The sequence below is a fragment of the Macaca thibetana genome, chromosome 1 (assembly GCF_024542745.1).
Source record: "Macaca thibetana thibetana isolate TM-01 chromosome 1, ASM2454274v1, whole genome shotgun sequence".
Lineage (NCBI taxonomy): Eukaryota > Metazoa > Chordata > Mammalia > Primates > Cercopithecidae > Macaca > Macaca thibetana.
In genome coordinates, this window is record NC_065578.1 from 10,857,586 (window position 1) to 10,871,920 (window position 14,335).

At 53.3% G+C, this 14,335-nt stretch overlaps 3 protein-coding genes across 3 annotated transcripts in view; 1 reads left to right on the forward strand and 2 right to left on the reverse strand.

The window, feature by feature from the left end:
* The window catches only part of FBXO2 (F-box protein 2), a 122,113-nt gene that overhangs the window by 29,456 nt on the left and 78,322 nt on the right, over nucleotides 1–14,335 (reverse strand). The gene's annotated exons all lie outside the window — the stretch shown is intronic.
* Nucleotides 1–14,335, reverse strand: part of MAD2L2 (mitotic arrest deficient 2 like 2) — a 407,166-nt gene that overhangs the window by 2,062 nt on the left and 390,769 nt on the right. The window contains exons 2-6 of the mRNA XM_050788976.1: nucleotides 3,427–3,539; nucleotides 2,951–3,002; nucleotides 2,743–2,861; nucleotides 989–1,060; nucleotides 292–392 (exon numbers count right to left, since the gene is read on the reverse strand). Of these exons, the coding sequence (XP_050644933.1) occupies nucleotides 292–392; nucleotides 989–1,060; nucleotides 2,743–2,861; nucleotides 2,951–2,990 (332 nt within the window). The 5' untranslated portion in view covers nucleotides 2,991–3,002; nucleotides 3,427–3,539. The remainder of the gene's footprint in view (nucleotides 1–291; nucleotides 393–988; nucleotides 1,061–2,742; nucleotides 2,862–2,950; nucleotides 3,003–3,426; nucleotides 3,540–14,335) is intronic.
* CLCN6 (chloride voltage-gated channel 6) overlaps nucleotides 4,301–14,335 on the forward strand; it is a 165,558-nt gene continuing 155,523 nt past the window's right edge. Inside the window, exon 1 of the mRNA XM_050788197.1 lies at nucleotides 4,301–4,310. The gene's annotated coding sequence lies outside the window, so the exon portion shown is untranslated. The remainder of the gene's footprint in view (nucleotides 4,311–14,335) is intronic.

Here is a 14,335-nt window from a genome sequence, read left to right on the forward strand (position 1 = left end):
ACATATGTGCCAAAGGTCAACTTCAAGTTGACTGGACACTTGCCTGAGGAGTCAGAAAACTGGTTCTGTGTCCTGGGCTCTGCCCCTACCCAGGTGACCCTGGGTAGCTCATGTCATTTCTCTGGACCCATCTCAGCTGCTCACAGGCTGTCCCCTTGTCAGGCTGGCGCATCTTGCCCTTTCTCCTCCCAGGCCTTTTCCAAGGTATTCAAGGGCTGCCTTAAAGGGGTGGGTGTGTTGCCAGAGACAGACCTGCTGCCAGCTAGTGGGCGAGGGGCAGGGGCAGCCCACCTGATGGACAGCAGTGGAGGCTGGGTGATCTCAAAGACGAATTTCTCCACTGGGCGGTGCTCTTTATCCAAAATCACCACCACCACTTTCTCCACATCATTCTGCAAGGAGAGGAACCCCCGCTGCAGAGCCAGACACCCCACCCCCACTCCACCACCCCGCCTCCACCCCCTTGCCCAAGGAAGGAGGGGAAGCGGCCCACTCACAGCCCTGCTCAGCTGCTAGGCTGGGCGTCCCCAAGAGCCCAGATAGCGCGGGTTTGAGAAGCTGGCACCCTCCGGTATGAGCGGTGCAGGCTGAGGGAATAACCAGGCCCCAGAGGGAAGGTCCCAGGAAGTCTGAGATCAGGACTAGATGGGGAAGAAACCCTGAGGGGCTCAGCTCAGACAGAACGTTTAGCGTGGAGAACAGGGAACGGATGTAAGAAAAACCCAGAGCCCACCAGGGCAGTCCCTCCTCACAGCCAGCTTCAACCCAGGTTCCCAGGCCCCAGGCACCCTGCACATGGCCCACATGCCTTGGAGCCTGCCCCTGGGTTGGGATGGTCTCCAGAGTGCAGGGAACAGGCTTCTGGGTATTGGAGCCATGAAGACGCCACAGAGTCCTAGCATCACCCCATCCCAGAGTTGGACCGTGAGCATAGAGGGACAGGGGTGAGCATGGGGTGAGGTGGCTGGGGAGCCCAGTGCACCCTCACCTTCTCCAAGAGTGGCTTGACGCAGTGCAGCGTGTCCTGGATATACTGATTCAGCTCCGGGTGGCAGGACATCTGCACACAACACCATGCGGCTGGTGAGGCCCAAAGCACAGATGGGGAAACCATCCAACACGACCAGGAGCCCAAGGCCCTGTCTGCCTTCCATCAGAGGCCCAGCAGCTCTCCAGGGCCCCCTACCCAGAAGACCCCACTTTCCCTCAAGAAGCTAACAACTGTGAATTTATCCATGGAGAAAGAAGTTAGAAGATAAGAACTCAGGCTGGGCACAGTGGCTCACTCCTATAATCCTGGCACTTTGAGAGGATAAGGTGGGTGGATCGCCTGAGGTCAGGAGTTTCAGACCAGCCTGGCCAAAATGGCAAAACCCCGTCTCTACTAAAAATACAAAAATTGGCCAGATAAGGTGGCATCTGTAATCCCAGCTACTCGAGAGGCTGAGGCAGGAGAATCACTTGAACCTGGGAGGCGGAGGTTGCAGTAAGCTGAGATCAAGCCACTGCACTCCAGCCTGGGCAACAAAGCAAGACTCCATCTCAAAGAAAAAAAAAAGATAAGAACTCAATCCCAATATGAGCATTTAATATACCATTAGGGGTTCTTAATGTGGGGTCCATGGACTCCTCCAGAGTCTGAAAAGTCCCTAAAGTTGTATCTTTGTGCACGTGGGCATTTTTCCAGAAAAAGGATCCAGAAAAACGTAATCAGATTTCAAAAGTTAAGAACTAAGGAACTGTGAGGCCTCAGGTAAATTCCTTAACTTCTCTGAGCTTCAATCACTTCATCATAAAGAAAAAGTGAGTAAATGTCAATTTTTTTTTCCTTTTCCCTCTAAAGGTGACCTTCAACAATGTACTATGGGTTTGTTGTTGTTTGGATACTATGGGTTTGTTGCTGTTTGTTTGGATAAAGCCATCAAATATCGCCAGTGGAAAATGCAATTAATACATGTAACATACAGAACATCATAGCTTAGCCAGGCCTACCCAAACACACTCAAAACACTTACATTAGCCCACAGTTGGGCAACATTATCTAACACAAAATCTATTTCATAATAAAGTGCTCATGCCTGTAATCCCACCACTTTGGGAGGCCAAGGCGGACGGATCACCGGAGGTCAGGAGTTCGATACCAGCCTGGCCAACACGGCGAAACCTTGTCTCTACTAAAAATACAAAAATTAGCCCGGTGTGGTGGCACACGCCTGTAATCCCCAGCTACTCGGGAGGCTGAGGCAGGAGAATCGCTTGAACCCAGGAGGTGGAAGTTGCAGTGAGCCAAGATCATGTAACTGCACTCCAGGCAGGGCGACACATCGAGACTCAGTCTCAAAAAATAAAATAAAATAAAAAATAAAGTGCTGGCTTGGCCTGAAGTGGAAGAGGTTTTTTTTTTTTTTGAGACGGAGTTTCGCTCTTGTCACCCAGGCTGGAATGCAGTGGCACAATCTTGGCTCACTGCAACCTCCGCCTCCCAGGTTCAAGCGATTCTCCTGCCTCAGCCTCCTGAGTATCTGGGATTACAGGCGTTAGCCACCACGCCCAGCCAATTTTTGTATTTTTAGTAGAGAGGGGGTTTCACCATGTTTGTCAGGCTGGTCTCCTGACCTCAAGTGATCCGCCCGCCTCGGCCTCCCAAAGTGCCAGGATTACAGGCGTGAGCCACCACACCCGACCGAAGAGTTTTTAAAAGTCTACCCTGTACCCACTCTGTGGTTCTGGGACGTGCCTCACCTGGACCGGCACGTTGTACTTCTTGCGTTTCTGGAAGATGCCCACAGGGTAGACCTCGCGCACGTAGAGGATGAGATGCACAGCCACCTCCAGGAACTCGCAGAGCACATCGGCCACCACTGCAGGGGGCACAAGCCGGTGGTGCGCTCCGGGAAGCCCGCCAGCCCAGACGCCCCCGCCCCCGACCCCGCAGGTCCAGCCTCCCTACCTTGGCCAAAGTTGAGGTCTTGTCGTGTGAGCGTGGTCATCCTTCCCGCTACCTGAGTGGTGGGGCAAGGGCAGAGGGTAGTTCCAGACACCCAGGAGCCCAGAACCCGCTCGCCTCCACCGTCTCTTCCCTCCCCACAGTCCGTGGGAACTGGGGCATGACCTCCCGCTTCGCAGAGGCTCAGAGCAGCTGGGAAGAACCCCCAACCCGACGCTGGCGTCCGTGCTTGGGGGCATCAGCCTCTATCCACTGGCCGCCCGCGCCCCCTCGCTCCGCCGTCTCGGGGGGTGTAAAGATCACAGCGGTGCCCCCGAAAAGGGCAGGGCCGCGGACGCAGAGGGAAACAGCTGGATGCGCAGGGCCGGCAGTGCAAAGCGGGACACGCGGAAAGCAAAGCTGGGTTGGAATAAGACTCCGCCCCCTGCCCGGCCGGATCCCTCCCGGCGGGAATCCGCCCCCTCTCCCTCCCCTAGTACCGGCTCTGGGCTCGGTTCCTGCCCGAGATCGGGCCCGGCCCCGCTGCGGGGAGCCACCGACCGGACCGATCGCGCCTCCCGCTCAACCCGGGGCCTCGGCGCCGCTGGGTGACGTTCACGGCGCTCCGGCGGGTCCTAGAGCCCGCCCCGCCCAGGCCACGCCCATTCCCGCGCAGTCCAAACCCGGCCTCGCACAGGGCGGTTCCGCCTGCGGGGACTAGGCTCCGGGGGGCGGGGGCCGGGTCTCGGCGTCGGGCAGGGGCTGAGACCCGCCGCTCCACCTCCCTTCGACTTCAGGTGGTCGCGAAGAAAACACAACGTTGATCTCCAAGTTCCATCGGATTGCTACATATCTTCCCCCGAGGGCGTTTCTCTCGCTTTAGCACGCGCCGGAAGAGGGCGGGTAGGGGTTGCTGGGGAGGGCAAAGGGGAGGGCGCAGCTGGGGACTAAGGGCAGCCACATCTGAGCTAACCCGAGTCACCATTCCTGCAGCTGCCCACCTAAAAGAGGCTCCTCTGGCTCGGGGGCGGGAACAGGGGAGGACAGGGTTGCACCGGTTGTCAAGACCCGGGTGAAATTTTAAAAATTAAAAAAAGAGGGCGTGCACCGGCGCCGCCCCCGCCCCGCCCCCACCGGGTACCTAAATACAGCCTGGCCTGACGGCCCAACAGGATGAACCCTCCCCGCCCTACGCTTCAGAACAATAGCTGACCTTTATGGAGCTCCAGCCGAGTGCTGGGCACTGGGCTACGTGTGTCCCTGGATTATCTAAGTCCCCGGAGTAACTCCATGAGGCAGTTACTGTGACTGTTCCCTTTATACAGATGAGTGAAGCGAGGTGCAGAAGGGTGAATAACCTGCCGGAGTCTCCCAGCTAGTGGGGTGGGCGATGGCCGAGGTGCCTCCTGCCGCTACCTTTTACTGCTCCGAAGTCCCCCACGGACGTGGACTCCGTCTGGAAGTCCTGAAAGGGCCCTCAGAGATGATATTATTAAAATAATAAGAAATGACTAGCATCGAGTGCTTCTTATGTATCAAACACTGATTCCTGTAATTCCCTCCTTAACCCTAGCAGCTAAATCTCCACTTTACAGCCCCACTTTACAGATGGTTAAACAGGCCCCGAAACGTTCTCTAATTCGCCAAAATCACATAGTGGGAATACAAACCTAGCTCTGATGCCTCTTCTGACACCAGGGCTTCCACTTATTTACAGCCCCCTTATTTTACAACTGAGAAAACTAAGATCTGAGAAGCAGCTACGGAGTTAGTGGGCAACAAGTCAGGACCAGAAGCCAAGAGGACTTTGTCTGCGACCTCCAGGGAGGTAAGAGCTTGTTAATCCCATCCGTCTGTTTGGTCACAGATCTAGCCAGGCTTGTTTATCATTTACAGCTCATTATAGGAGACCCGGATCCCTCCCCCGACCCCCTGATGCCTTCAAACCTGCATTTCCAGACTTCTAATGGGGAGAGAAAAAGTAACTTGTAAGTAACCCATTAAGCTAGGAATGTCAGCAAAACATTTCTTCAAATGCAGTCCTAGGAAATCTGCATCAGAATCCCCCAGGAGCCCATTAATCACAGCTGCTGTGCTGCCCAGAGCAACCTGATCGAGGTGGGGTGCACAGCAGGGCACTGGCCCTTTAACAAGCTCCCCAGGGGCCCGGATGCCCAGCAAAGTGTCGGAATCGCCACAGAGGTTTGGACTGTTCCCAGAGAATATCTGCATTTTGTAAAAATATGATGCATTTTGTAAAATTGTGATGTAAAATCATCCGTCCAAAGGGACGGATGATTTTGTTTTAGGAACTGGTGCATTTGGCAGCACATTCTGGGGACAGCAACCCTTCTCAAGACGTGGGGATCCTGCCCACATCATGCCATTTCCACACAGAGCTGGCCAAACAGCTCACTGGCTTATAGACAGTGTCCCGTGGTTCCCTGAGATTGACTCATTGCAGAACTTGGGAAAAACAAGCGTCTTTCCTTTCCCTCTCTGGAGGCTGCTTAAGCAGCTTTTGTATTGGTGACAGGCAGTGGCGGTCATAGGGGGCAACTCCTTGCAAAGGAGCCCTTCAGACTGGGGCCTGGGGTGGGGAAACTGAGAGTCAGGTGACTCCTGTGGGATGGCCTTCAGGACACAGTGTGAGGGGCACTGGGGCTCAAGTCAGGCCCTCCGTCCATGGACTCCCAGCCCCAGCCCTCTGCCCCGAGAAGACACAATACAAGCCACCCATAGAATTCCTGACACACAGAGCTAAGAACGTGAGAAAAACCTTGGGGGACATAAACTCAACCCTCATTTTTCCTTGGGGAAACTGAGGTCCCAACAGCTTTTGACACTGGGGTACCCACCTTGTCAACTAGAAACCTGTGGATAAAAATATCTGGGTTTGCAAATATCGTATGTTCTCACTTGTAAGTGGGAGTTAACCTATGGGGATGCAAAGGCATAGGAATGATATATTGAACTTTGGGGACTCTAGGGGAAGGGTGGGGAGGTGAGGGACAAAAGACTATGTATTGGGTACAGTCTACACTGCTCAGGTGATGGGTGCACCAAAATCTCAGCAGTCACCGCTAAAGAACTTATCCATGTAACCCAAAATTATTGCAATTAAAAAAAAAAATGTCAGCTGGGCGCAGTGGGTGGCTCGTGCCTGTAATCCCCGCACTTTGGGAGGCTGAGGCGGGCAGATCACCTGAGGTCAGGAGTTCGAGATCAACCTGACCAACATGGAGAAACCCTGTGTCTACTAAAAATACAAAATTAGCCAGGCGTGGTGGCACATGCCTATAATCCCAGCTACTCGGGAAGTTGAGGCAGGAGAATCGCTTGAACCCGGGAGGCGGAGGTTGTGGTGAGCTGAGATCCAAGATCGCACCATTGCACTCCAGCCTGGGCAACAAGAGCAAAAACTCCATCTCAAAAAAAAGAAAAAAAGTCTGGGTTTGGGGCCTTGGGTTCAGATCCAATCACAAACAGAAGGAAGGTGGGCTAGGAAGCAGATGGGTAGGGATTCAAACCGATCTGACCCCAAACCCCCAAAAGGCTTCAGTCTCATTAGTGAAATGAACAGGCCAGACAGATGTTCCCTAAACCTCTGATGGCCTCAGGTTCCATGGGGGTGGGAGCAGGGGCAGGGGGCCGAGTCAGCATGGGCCCATCCGGGGAGCTCTGCCAACGCTCCATCCATGGGCTCCTCAGCATCTGGTTTTGCATATCTTAATCGTATCAGCATGATGGATGGTCACGGGATCCAGATTACATTATGGGGTTAATTTATTACATTTTTGAACACCCGTCTGCTGGGAAACTGTTGTTCAAAGTTATTTGCATATTTTTCACCATAATGACAATATGTAGGAAGGCAGCTGGGAAGGAAGGATGGGTGTTTAGGGGGAGCGAGAGCTTATTTGCCAACTAGAGCAGGTCCCTGAGGATCTGCAATGGGGATGGAGGGAAAATCACTCCCAAGAGACAATGAAGTGGAAACTGAGAAGGTGAGCTGTGAGCACCAGCCCAGCAAAGAGAAAGACCTGCACGCGCAGAAGAGGACTGCTGGGGTTTATGGAAAACAAACACACAGTGAGTGAACCAGGTAATAAGGTTTCCAGCCCCCAGAGGTGATTCCAAGACCCCTCCCATCTCCACCAGGCTGATGGCAGAATGAAGGTTCCCAGGACACCAATCACATGGGTATGGGGGACATACAGAGTGAGCCACACATAACCTGGTGACAATCTCCTGATACCCTGATGCTCAGGGGCCCATCCAGTTGCAATGACCCTGGGCAGGGACCCAGCCTCATTCATTATTTCAATGCAGTGCCTAGCCAAATTCAGGTTCTCTCTCTCTGTCTTTTTTTTTTTTTTCTTTCTTTTCCAGAGACAGGGTCTCTCCTTGTCACCCAGGCTAAAGTGCAGTGGGGCAATCATAGCTCACTGCAGCCTGAAACTCCTGGGCTCAAGAGATCCTCCTACCTCAGCCTCCTGGGTAGCTAGGATTACAGGTGTGCACCACCACACCTGGCTGATTTTTAAAATTTTTTGCAGAGGCAGGATCTCACCATGTTGCCTAGGCTGGTCTCGAACTCTGGGGCTCAAGAGATCCTCCTGCCTCAGCCTCCCAAAATGCTGAGATTACAGGCTTGAGCCACCATGCCCAGCCCAAATTCAGGTTCTCGGCGAATGTGTGTCAAATGAGTGGATGAAAGAATGAGTGACAGAGGAATGAAATGATGGTGGACAGTGGCTCATTACCACTTGCCTGACTTGAATCTCAACTGAGTCTGGATGAGGAGCAAAAGACATTGGCTTCAGTGCCTGGGCTATGGGCACTATGCAGAGAAAAGTTATTTTCAAGAACAAAAGCAAGGGCTGTGGCATGTTCCCTATGGTGTCCCCAGCACCCACTCGTCCTGCTCATGTGTCCAGCCTGCTGCTTCTCTCCCCAATGCTGCCCCTTAACTAGCTGTGAGGCTCTTCTTTCTCTGAACCTCAGTTTGCTCATCTGTAAAATAGGATAATGGTAGTTCCAATTTCATAGGATTGAGCAAAGAGCAAATGCTTATGTCCATGTTCATATTTATAAAAAACATAAAGTGCACAATGCCAGGCACAGTGGCTCACTCCTATGATCCCAGGTTTTTGGGAGGCCAAGGCGGACGGACCACTTGAGCTCAGAAGTTCGAGACAAGCCTGGGCAACATGGCAAAAACTCTACAAAAAATATAAAAATTAGCTGAGCATGGTGGCATGCACCTGTAGTCCCAGCTACTTAGCGGGCTGAGGTGGGAGGATCACTTGAGCCCGGGAAATCAAGGCTGCAGTGAGCCATGTTTGTACCACTGCACTCCAACCTGGGTGATAAAGTGAGACCCTGTCTCGAAAAATAAATAAACAAATAAAATGCACAATGCCTGGCACATAAATGCTCAATTAATGGCTGTTATGACAATGATATTAAGGTCTATATACACTATTTAAGCCCCCAGAACAAACACTCTGGACAAGCTGTCATGCTTTTCAAAACCCCATCCAAACCATCTTTAGCGGCCTCCCCATAGCTCCATTTCCATTTCCCAAGGCAGCAGGCAACTCCCAAGCTGCCCTAGGGAGGACACGTATCATCACGGAACAAGACGCCTAAAGACAAGGGCTTCCGGCCGACAGCTCCTCTCCGCTCTCATCTGCCTTCTGGTGTGAGGCCTGACCTGGTCAGCTGTCCCAGATCTCGGGGTTCACTGCTGACCTGAGATGGCTTTCAACACTGCAGCCAGAGCAAGGCCCTCACCCACCATTCCCTCTGTGGGATTCTACTGATTCCCAGTGTTGCTGACCCTTCAGTGGTCAGGGGGACCTTGCTGGTCATCTGCTCTTTTTTCATAGAGACAGGGTCTCACTGTGTTACCCAGGCTGGTCTTGAACACTTGGCCTCCAGAGTTCCTACCTCAGCTTCCCAAAGCTCGGATTACTGGCATGAGCCACCACGCCTAGCCTGGTCGTATGTTCTTAAACTTTGGGCTTCTATACAGAGACACAAAATGTCTCTTTCTCTTTTTTTTTTTTTTTTTTTTTTTTGAGACTGAGTCTCACTCTTGTCGCCCAGGCTGGAGTGCAATGGCGTGATCTCGGCTCACTGCAACCTCCGCCTCCTTGGTGCAAGCGATTCTCCTGCCTCAGCCTCCCAAGTAGCTGGGACTACAGGCATGTGCCACCACACCTAGCTAATTTTTTTGTACTTTTAGTACAGACAGGGTTTCGCCATGCTGGCCAGGCTGGCCTTGAACTCCTGACCCCAAGTAATGTGCCCGCCTCGGCCTCCCAAAGTGCTGGGATTACAGGCTTGAGCCACTGCCCCTGGCCCAGAGACACTAAATGTCTTACACAACATCAGGAGTGTCCAGATATATTCTGCAGCCATCCTGGGCCACAAGATAAGAACTTTTGATCCAGCTCAACTGCCATTTAAAAAAAAAAAAAACTTCTCTATGGAGATATAATTCACAAACCATAAGCCGGGCACGGTGGCTCACGCCTGTAATCCCAGCACTTTGGGAAGCTGAAGCAGGTGGATCACGAGGTCAGGAGATGGAGACCATCCTGGCTAACACAGTGAAACCCCGTCTCTAGTAAAAATACAAAAAATTAGCTGGGCGTGGTGGCGGGCGCCTGTAGTCCCAGCTACTCGGCAGTCTGAGGCAGGAGAATGGCGTGAACTGGGGAGGTGGAGCTTGCAGTGAGCCCAGATCACGCCACTACACTCCAGCCTGGGGGACAGAGCGAGACTCCCAGACTCCGTCTGAGAAACAAACAAACCATGAAGTTCACCTTTTCACTGGGTGCAGTTCAGTGGTTTTTAGTATAGTCACAATGTTGTACATCGCTACTTTGTCATTCAGAACATTTTCATCACTCCCCATGTCTTGAGAAGGGTTGTTAATGCCCAAAGTGTGCTGCCGGGTACATCAGTTCCGAAACCACTAATCTACTTTCTGTTCCATGGACTGTCCAATTTTTTTATTTTTAATTTTTTAATTTTTTTTTTTTTTTTTTTTGAGACGGAGTCTCGCTCTGTCGCCCAGGCTGGAGTGCAGTGGCCGGATCTCAGCTCACTGCAAGCTCCGCCTCCTGGGTTCACGCCATTCTCCTGCCTCAGCCTCCCGAGTAGCTGGGACTACAGGCGCCCGCCACCTCGCCCGGCTAAGTTTTTGTATTTTTTTAGTAGAGACGGGGTTTCACCGTGTTAGCCAGGATGGTCTCGATCTCCTGACCTTGTGATCCGCCCGTCTCGGCCTCCCAAAGTGCTGGGATTACAGGCTTGAGCCACCGCGCCCGGCCAATTTTTTAATTTTTTTAATTTTTTTTTTTTTGAGACGGAGTCTTGCTCTGTCGCCCGGGCTAGAGTGCAGTGGCCGGATCTCAGCTCACTGCAAGCTCCGCCTCCCAGGTTTATGCCATTCTCCTGCTTCAGCCTCCCGTGTTGGGACTACAGGCGCCCGCCACCTCGCCCAGCTAGTTTTTTGTATTTTTTAGTAGAGACGGGGTTTCACCGTGTTAGCCAGGATGGTCTCGATCTCCTGACCTTGTGATCCGCCCGTCTCGGCCTCCCAAAGTGCTGGGATTACAGGCTTGAGCCACCGCGCCCAGCCAAATTTTTTTTATTTTTAATTTTATTTTTTGGAGACAGGGTCTCACTCTGTCACCTAGGCTGGAGTGCAGTGATGTAATAGCAGCTCACTGAAGCCTCAACCTCCTGGGCTCAAGCGATCCTCCCACCTCAGCCTCCCCAATAGCTGGGGCTATAGGTGTGCCCCATCACACCCAGCTAATTTTTATTTTATTTATTTATTTTTTGAGACAGAGTCTCTCTCTGCAAATCAGCAAACCTGCTAAAAACCTAAGTCGGATCATGTCTCTGCTCTGCTTTTGGTCCCTCTAAACAACCCAAGTCCTCCCCGTAGCCTTTGCAGGCTCACATTGTCAGAGGTGTCTGAACCAGAGCAACCTCATCTTGAGTAGGGGCTGGGTAAAATGAGGTTGATACTTACTGGGCCATATTCCCAGATGACTAAGGCATTCTAAGTCACAGTATGAGACAGGAGATCTGCACAAGGTACAGGTCATAAAGACCTTGCTGATAAAACAGTTTGCAGTAAGGAAGCCAGTCAAAACCCACGAAAACCAAGATGGCCACGAGAGTGACCTCTGGTCATCCTCACTGCTCCACTCCCACCAGCACCATGACAGTTTACAAATGCCACAACAACATCAGGACATTACCCTATATGGTCTAAAAAGGGGAAGCAAAGGCCGGGCACAGTGGCTCACCCCTGTAACCCTAGCACTTTGGGAGGCCAAGGCAGGCAGATTGCCTGAGGTCAGGAGTTTGAGACCAGCCTGGGCAACATGGCAAAACCCTGTCTCTACTAAAAATACAAAAAATTAGCTGGGCATGGTGGTGTGTGCCTGTAACCCCAGCTAATTGGGAGGCTGAGGCATGAGAATCGCTTGAACCTAGGAGGCAGAGGTTGCAGTGAACCGAGATCATGCCACTATAGCAGCCTGGGCAACAAAGTAAGACTCTGTCTCAAAAAAAAAAAAAAGATGGAGGGGCTGGGTACTGTGGCTCCCGCCTGTAATCCCAGCACTTTGGGAGGCTAAGGCAGGTGGATCACCTGAGGTCAGGAGTTCAAGACCAGCCTGGCCAATATGGTGAAACCCCATCTCTACTAAAAATACAAAGTTAGCTGGGTGTGGTGGTGCGCACCTGTAATCCCAGCTACTGGAGAGGCTGAGGCCGAATTGCTTGAACCTGGGAGGTGGAGGTTGCAGTGAGCCAAGATCGTGCCACCGCACTCCAGCCTGGGTGACAGAGCAAGACTCCGTCTCAAAAAGAAAAAAAAAGAGGGGAGGAGGCATGAATAATCCATCCTTTGTTTAGCATATCATCAAGAAATAACCATAAAAAGGGGCAACCAGCAGCCCTCAGTGCTGTGCTGTCTATGGAGTAGCCATTCTTTTTATTCCTCTACTTTCTTTTTTTTTTTTTTTTTTTGAGACGGAGTCTCGCTCTGTCGCCCAGGCTGGAGTGCAGTGGCCGGATCTCAGCTCACTGCAAGCTCCGCCTCCCGGGTTCACGCCATTCTCCTGCCTCAGCCTCCGGAGTAGCTGGGACTACAGGTGCCTGCCACCTCGCCCGGCTAGTTTTTTTGTATTTTTTTTTTAGTAGAGACAGGGTTTCACCGTGTTAACCAAGATGGTCTCTATCTCCTGACCTCGTAATCCGCCCGTCTCGGCCTCCCAAAGTGCTGGGATTACAGGCTTGAGCCACCGTGCCCGGCTATTCCTCTACTTTCTTAATAAACTTTTTACTCTATAGACTTGCCCTAAATTCTTTCTTGTGCGAGATCCAAGAACCCTCTCCTGAGGTCTGGGTCGGGACCCCTTTCCTGTAACAACATGGTCCTACCCCAGCTCCCCGTCTGATGTCACCTCGCTCTGTTCCAGCCTGACTCTTCTCCCCCAAACACACCAAGCACACTCCTGCCCCAGGACCTTTGCACTGGCTCTTCTGCTTTCAATAGTCTTCCCACAACCACGTGGCTCATTACCTTCTTTTCTTTGCCAAAAGAACTGCCCCACCAAAGAGGCCTTTCCTAAAAACTTTATGTAAAACAACACCTCTTCCCTTCATGCTTTGTCTGTAATGTGCTTTCCTTTTCTTCATAGCACTAATCACCACCTGACATCATTTATTTTTATTTATTCACTTATCTTCTGTCTCCTTCACTAGAATCTGAGTTCCATGGGGGCAGGGATTCTTGTCCACGTTATTTACTATCCTACCTCTGGTGCTGGCCCATAGTAGGTGTTCAACCGGTATTTATGGGATGGGTGACTCAAACTTTTCTGTGAATAAACAGTCCAGTGTTCTCATCAATCCATCCTGGTGCCCACCAGGCTAGTAATATCATAGTAACAATGGTAGCTAATTTTTCAGGAGCATTTCCTATGGACCATCCTTAGAAACGTTATCTCCTTACACAGGGCACTGCGTTCAATACTGGAACCCTGAAATTTAGGTATAATCATGAGCTCAGAGGTTAGGCGACTTGCCCGAGACCACAAGGGACGGCATCAGAAGAGGAACACACAGACATTTAGCCTGACGGCAGAACTGTGTTCTAAAACCTCAAAATCGTAATTTGCCACCCGCTGGAGAAAGAAAACAGTCGAAATGGAAGCCACCTGGAGAGCTCAGGGCCCCAGGTGGGAGCGCTGCTTCCCACGTATGGGAGTCCGGCCCTATCGCTCTTTGATCTTTGCAGCGTCCGTGGCCCCACCGACCCCGTCGTGAGTTATGGGAGCCACGGGACCCATAACCCAGCATTCCCGGACTCCCAGCGTCGTCAGGACACGGCGCCCCGCGCGGTGATGGATGAGCCGGCCCCAGCGCTGGCTTTGTCCGGGTTGGGCCGGTCTGAGAAGCTTCAGGCCGGCTTTGGACGGGGCGTGGCGACAGCCGGGCCGCGTGTGTGTGTGTGTGTGTGTGTGTGTGTGTGTGTGTGTGTGTGTGGGTTGGGCCGGTCTGAGAAGCTTCAGGCCGGCTTTGGACGGGGCGTGGCGACAGCCGGGCCGCGCGCGCGCGTGTGTGTGTGTGTGTGTGTGTGTGTGTGTGTGTGTTGGGGCCGTTGTCTTTCTTCCTTCCCTATCGGGAAAGGGGGCACGGGTGCGCCGTCGGCGCCCCAGGTGAGCTGGCAGCACTTTGAACACCCTTTGTACCCCCACATCCAGGAGCGACCTCTCGGAGAACCCCGCCTGCCCACTCTGCGCACTTTCTGCGGCTACAAAGGCCCCGCCGTTCCCCGTCCCGCCTCCCCAGCCCTGGGCATTTCTTCCGTCCCTTTTGACAGTCTAAGCGGAATAATCCTTTTGCGGACCCGGGCCCCTACCCAGCCAGACGCTGCCGCAGCTGAGCGCGCAGCCTCGCTCCATTGTTGGGGTCCACCGAGGACCCCCCGCCGCGGCACTTTGTCGCCCGCCCCCCGCGGGGCCGCTCCAGATGCGCCACCGCTGCCGGAGCCCCTGCCGTCCCACGCGCCCTGGGCCGCGCCGAGGCGGCTCTTACGCACCGGGAGGAGTGGGCCCGCCTCGCCCGGTGCCCGCACGGCTGCTGGGCTGCGCCCGCCTTTGTCTGCCTCCTTTGTCTGCCCCGCGCCCTCGCGGCGGCGGCGCCTAGGCCTCTGGGGAGCTGGCCCAGAACGCGAAGCGCAGCTGCCGAGGGCGCGCTGGCCGGGAGCGCGCGGGGCCCGGCCCCGGGGCTGCCCCTCGGCTGGGGGCAGTCGAGCCCGCCACCCGCCGCCCCTCCTCTGTCCCCTCCCCGCGCTCCCGCCCCCTTCCC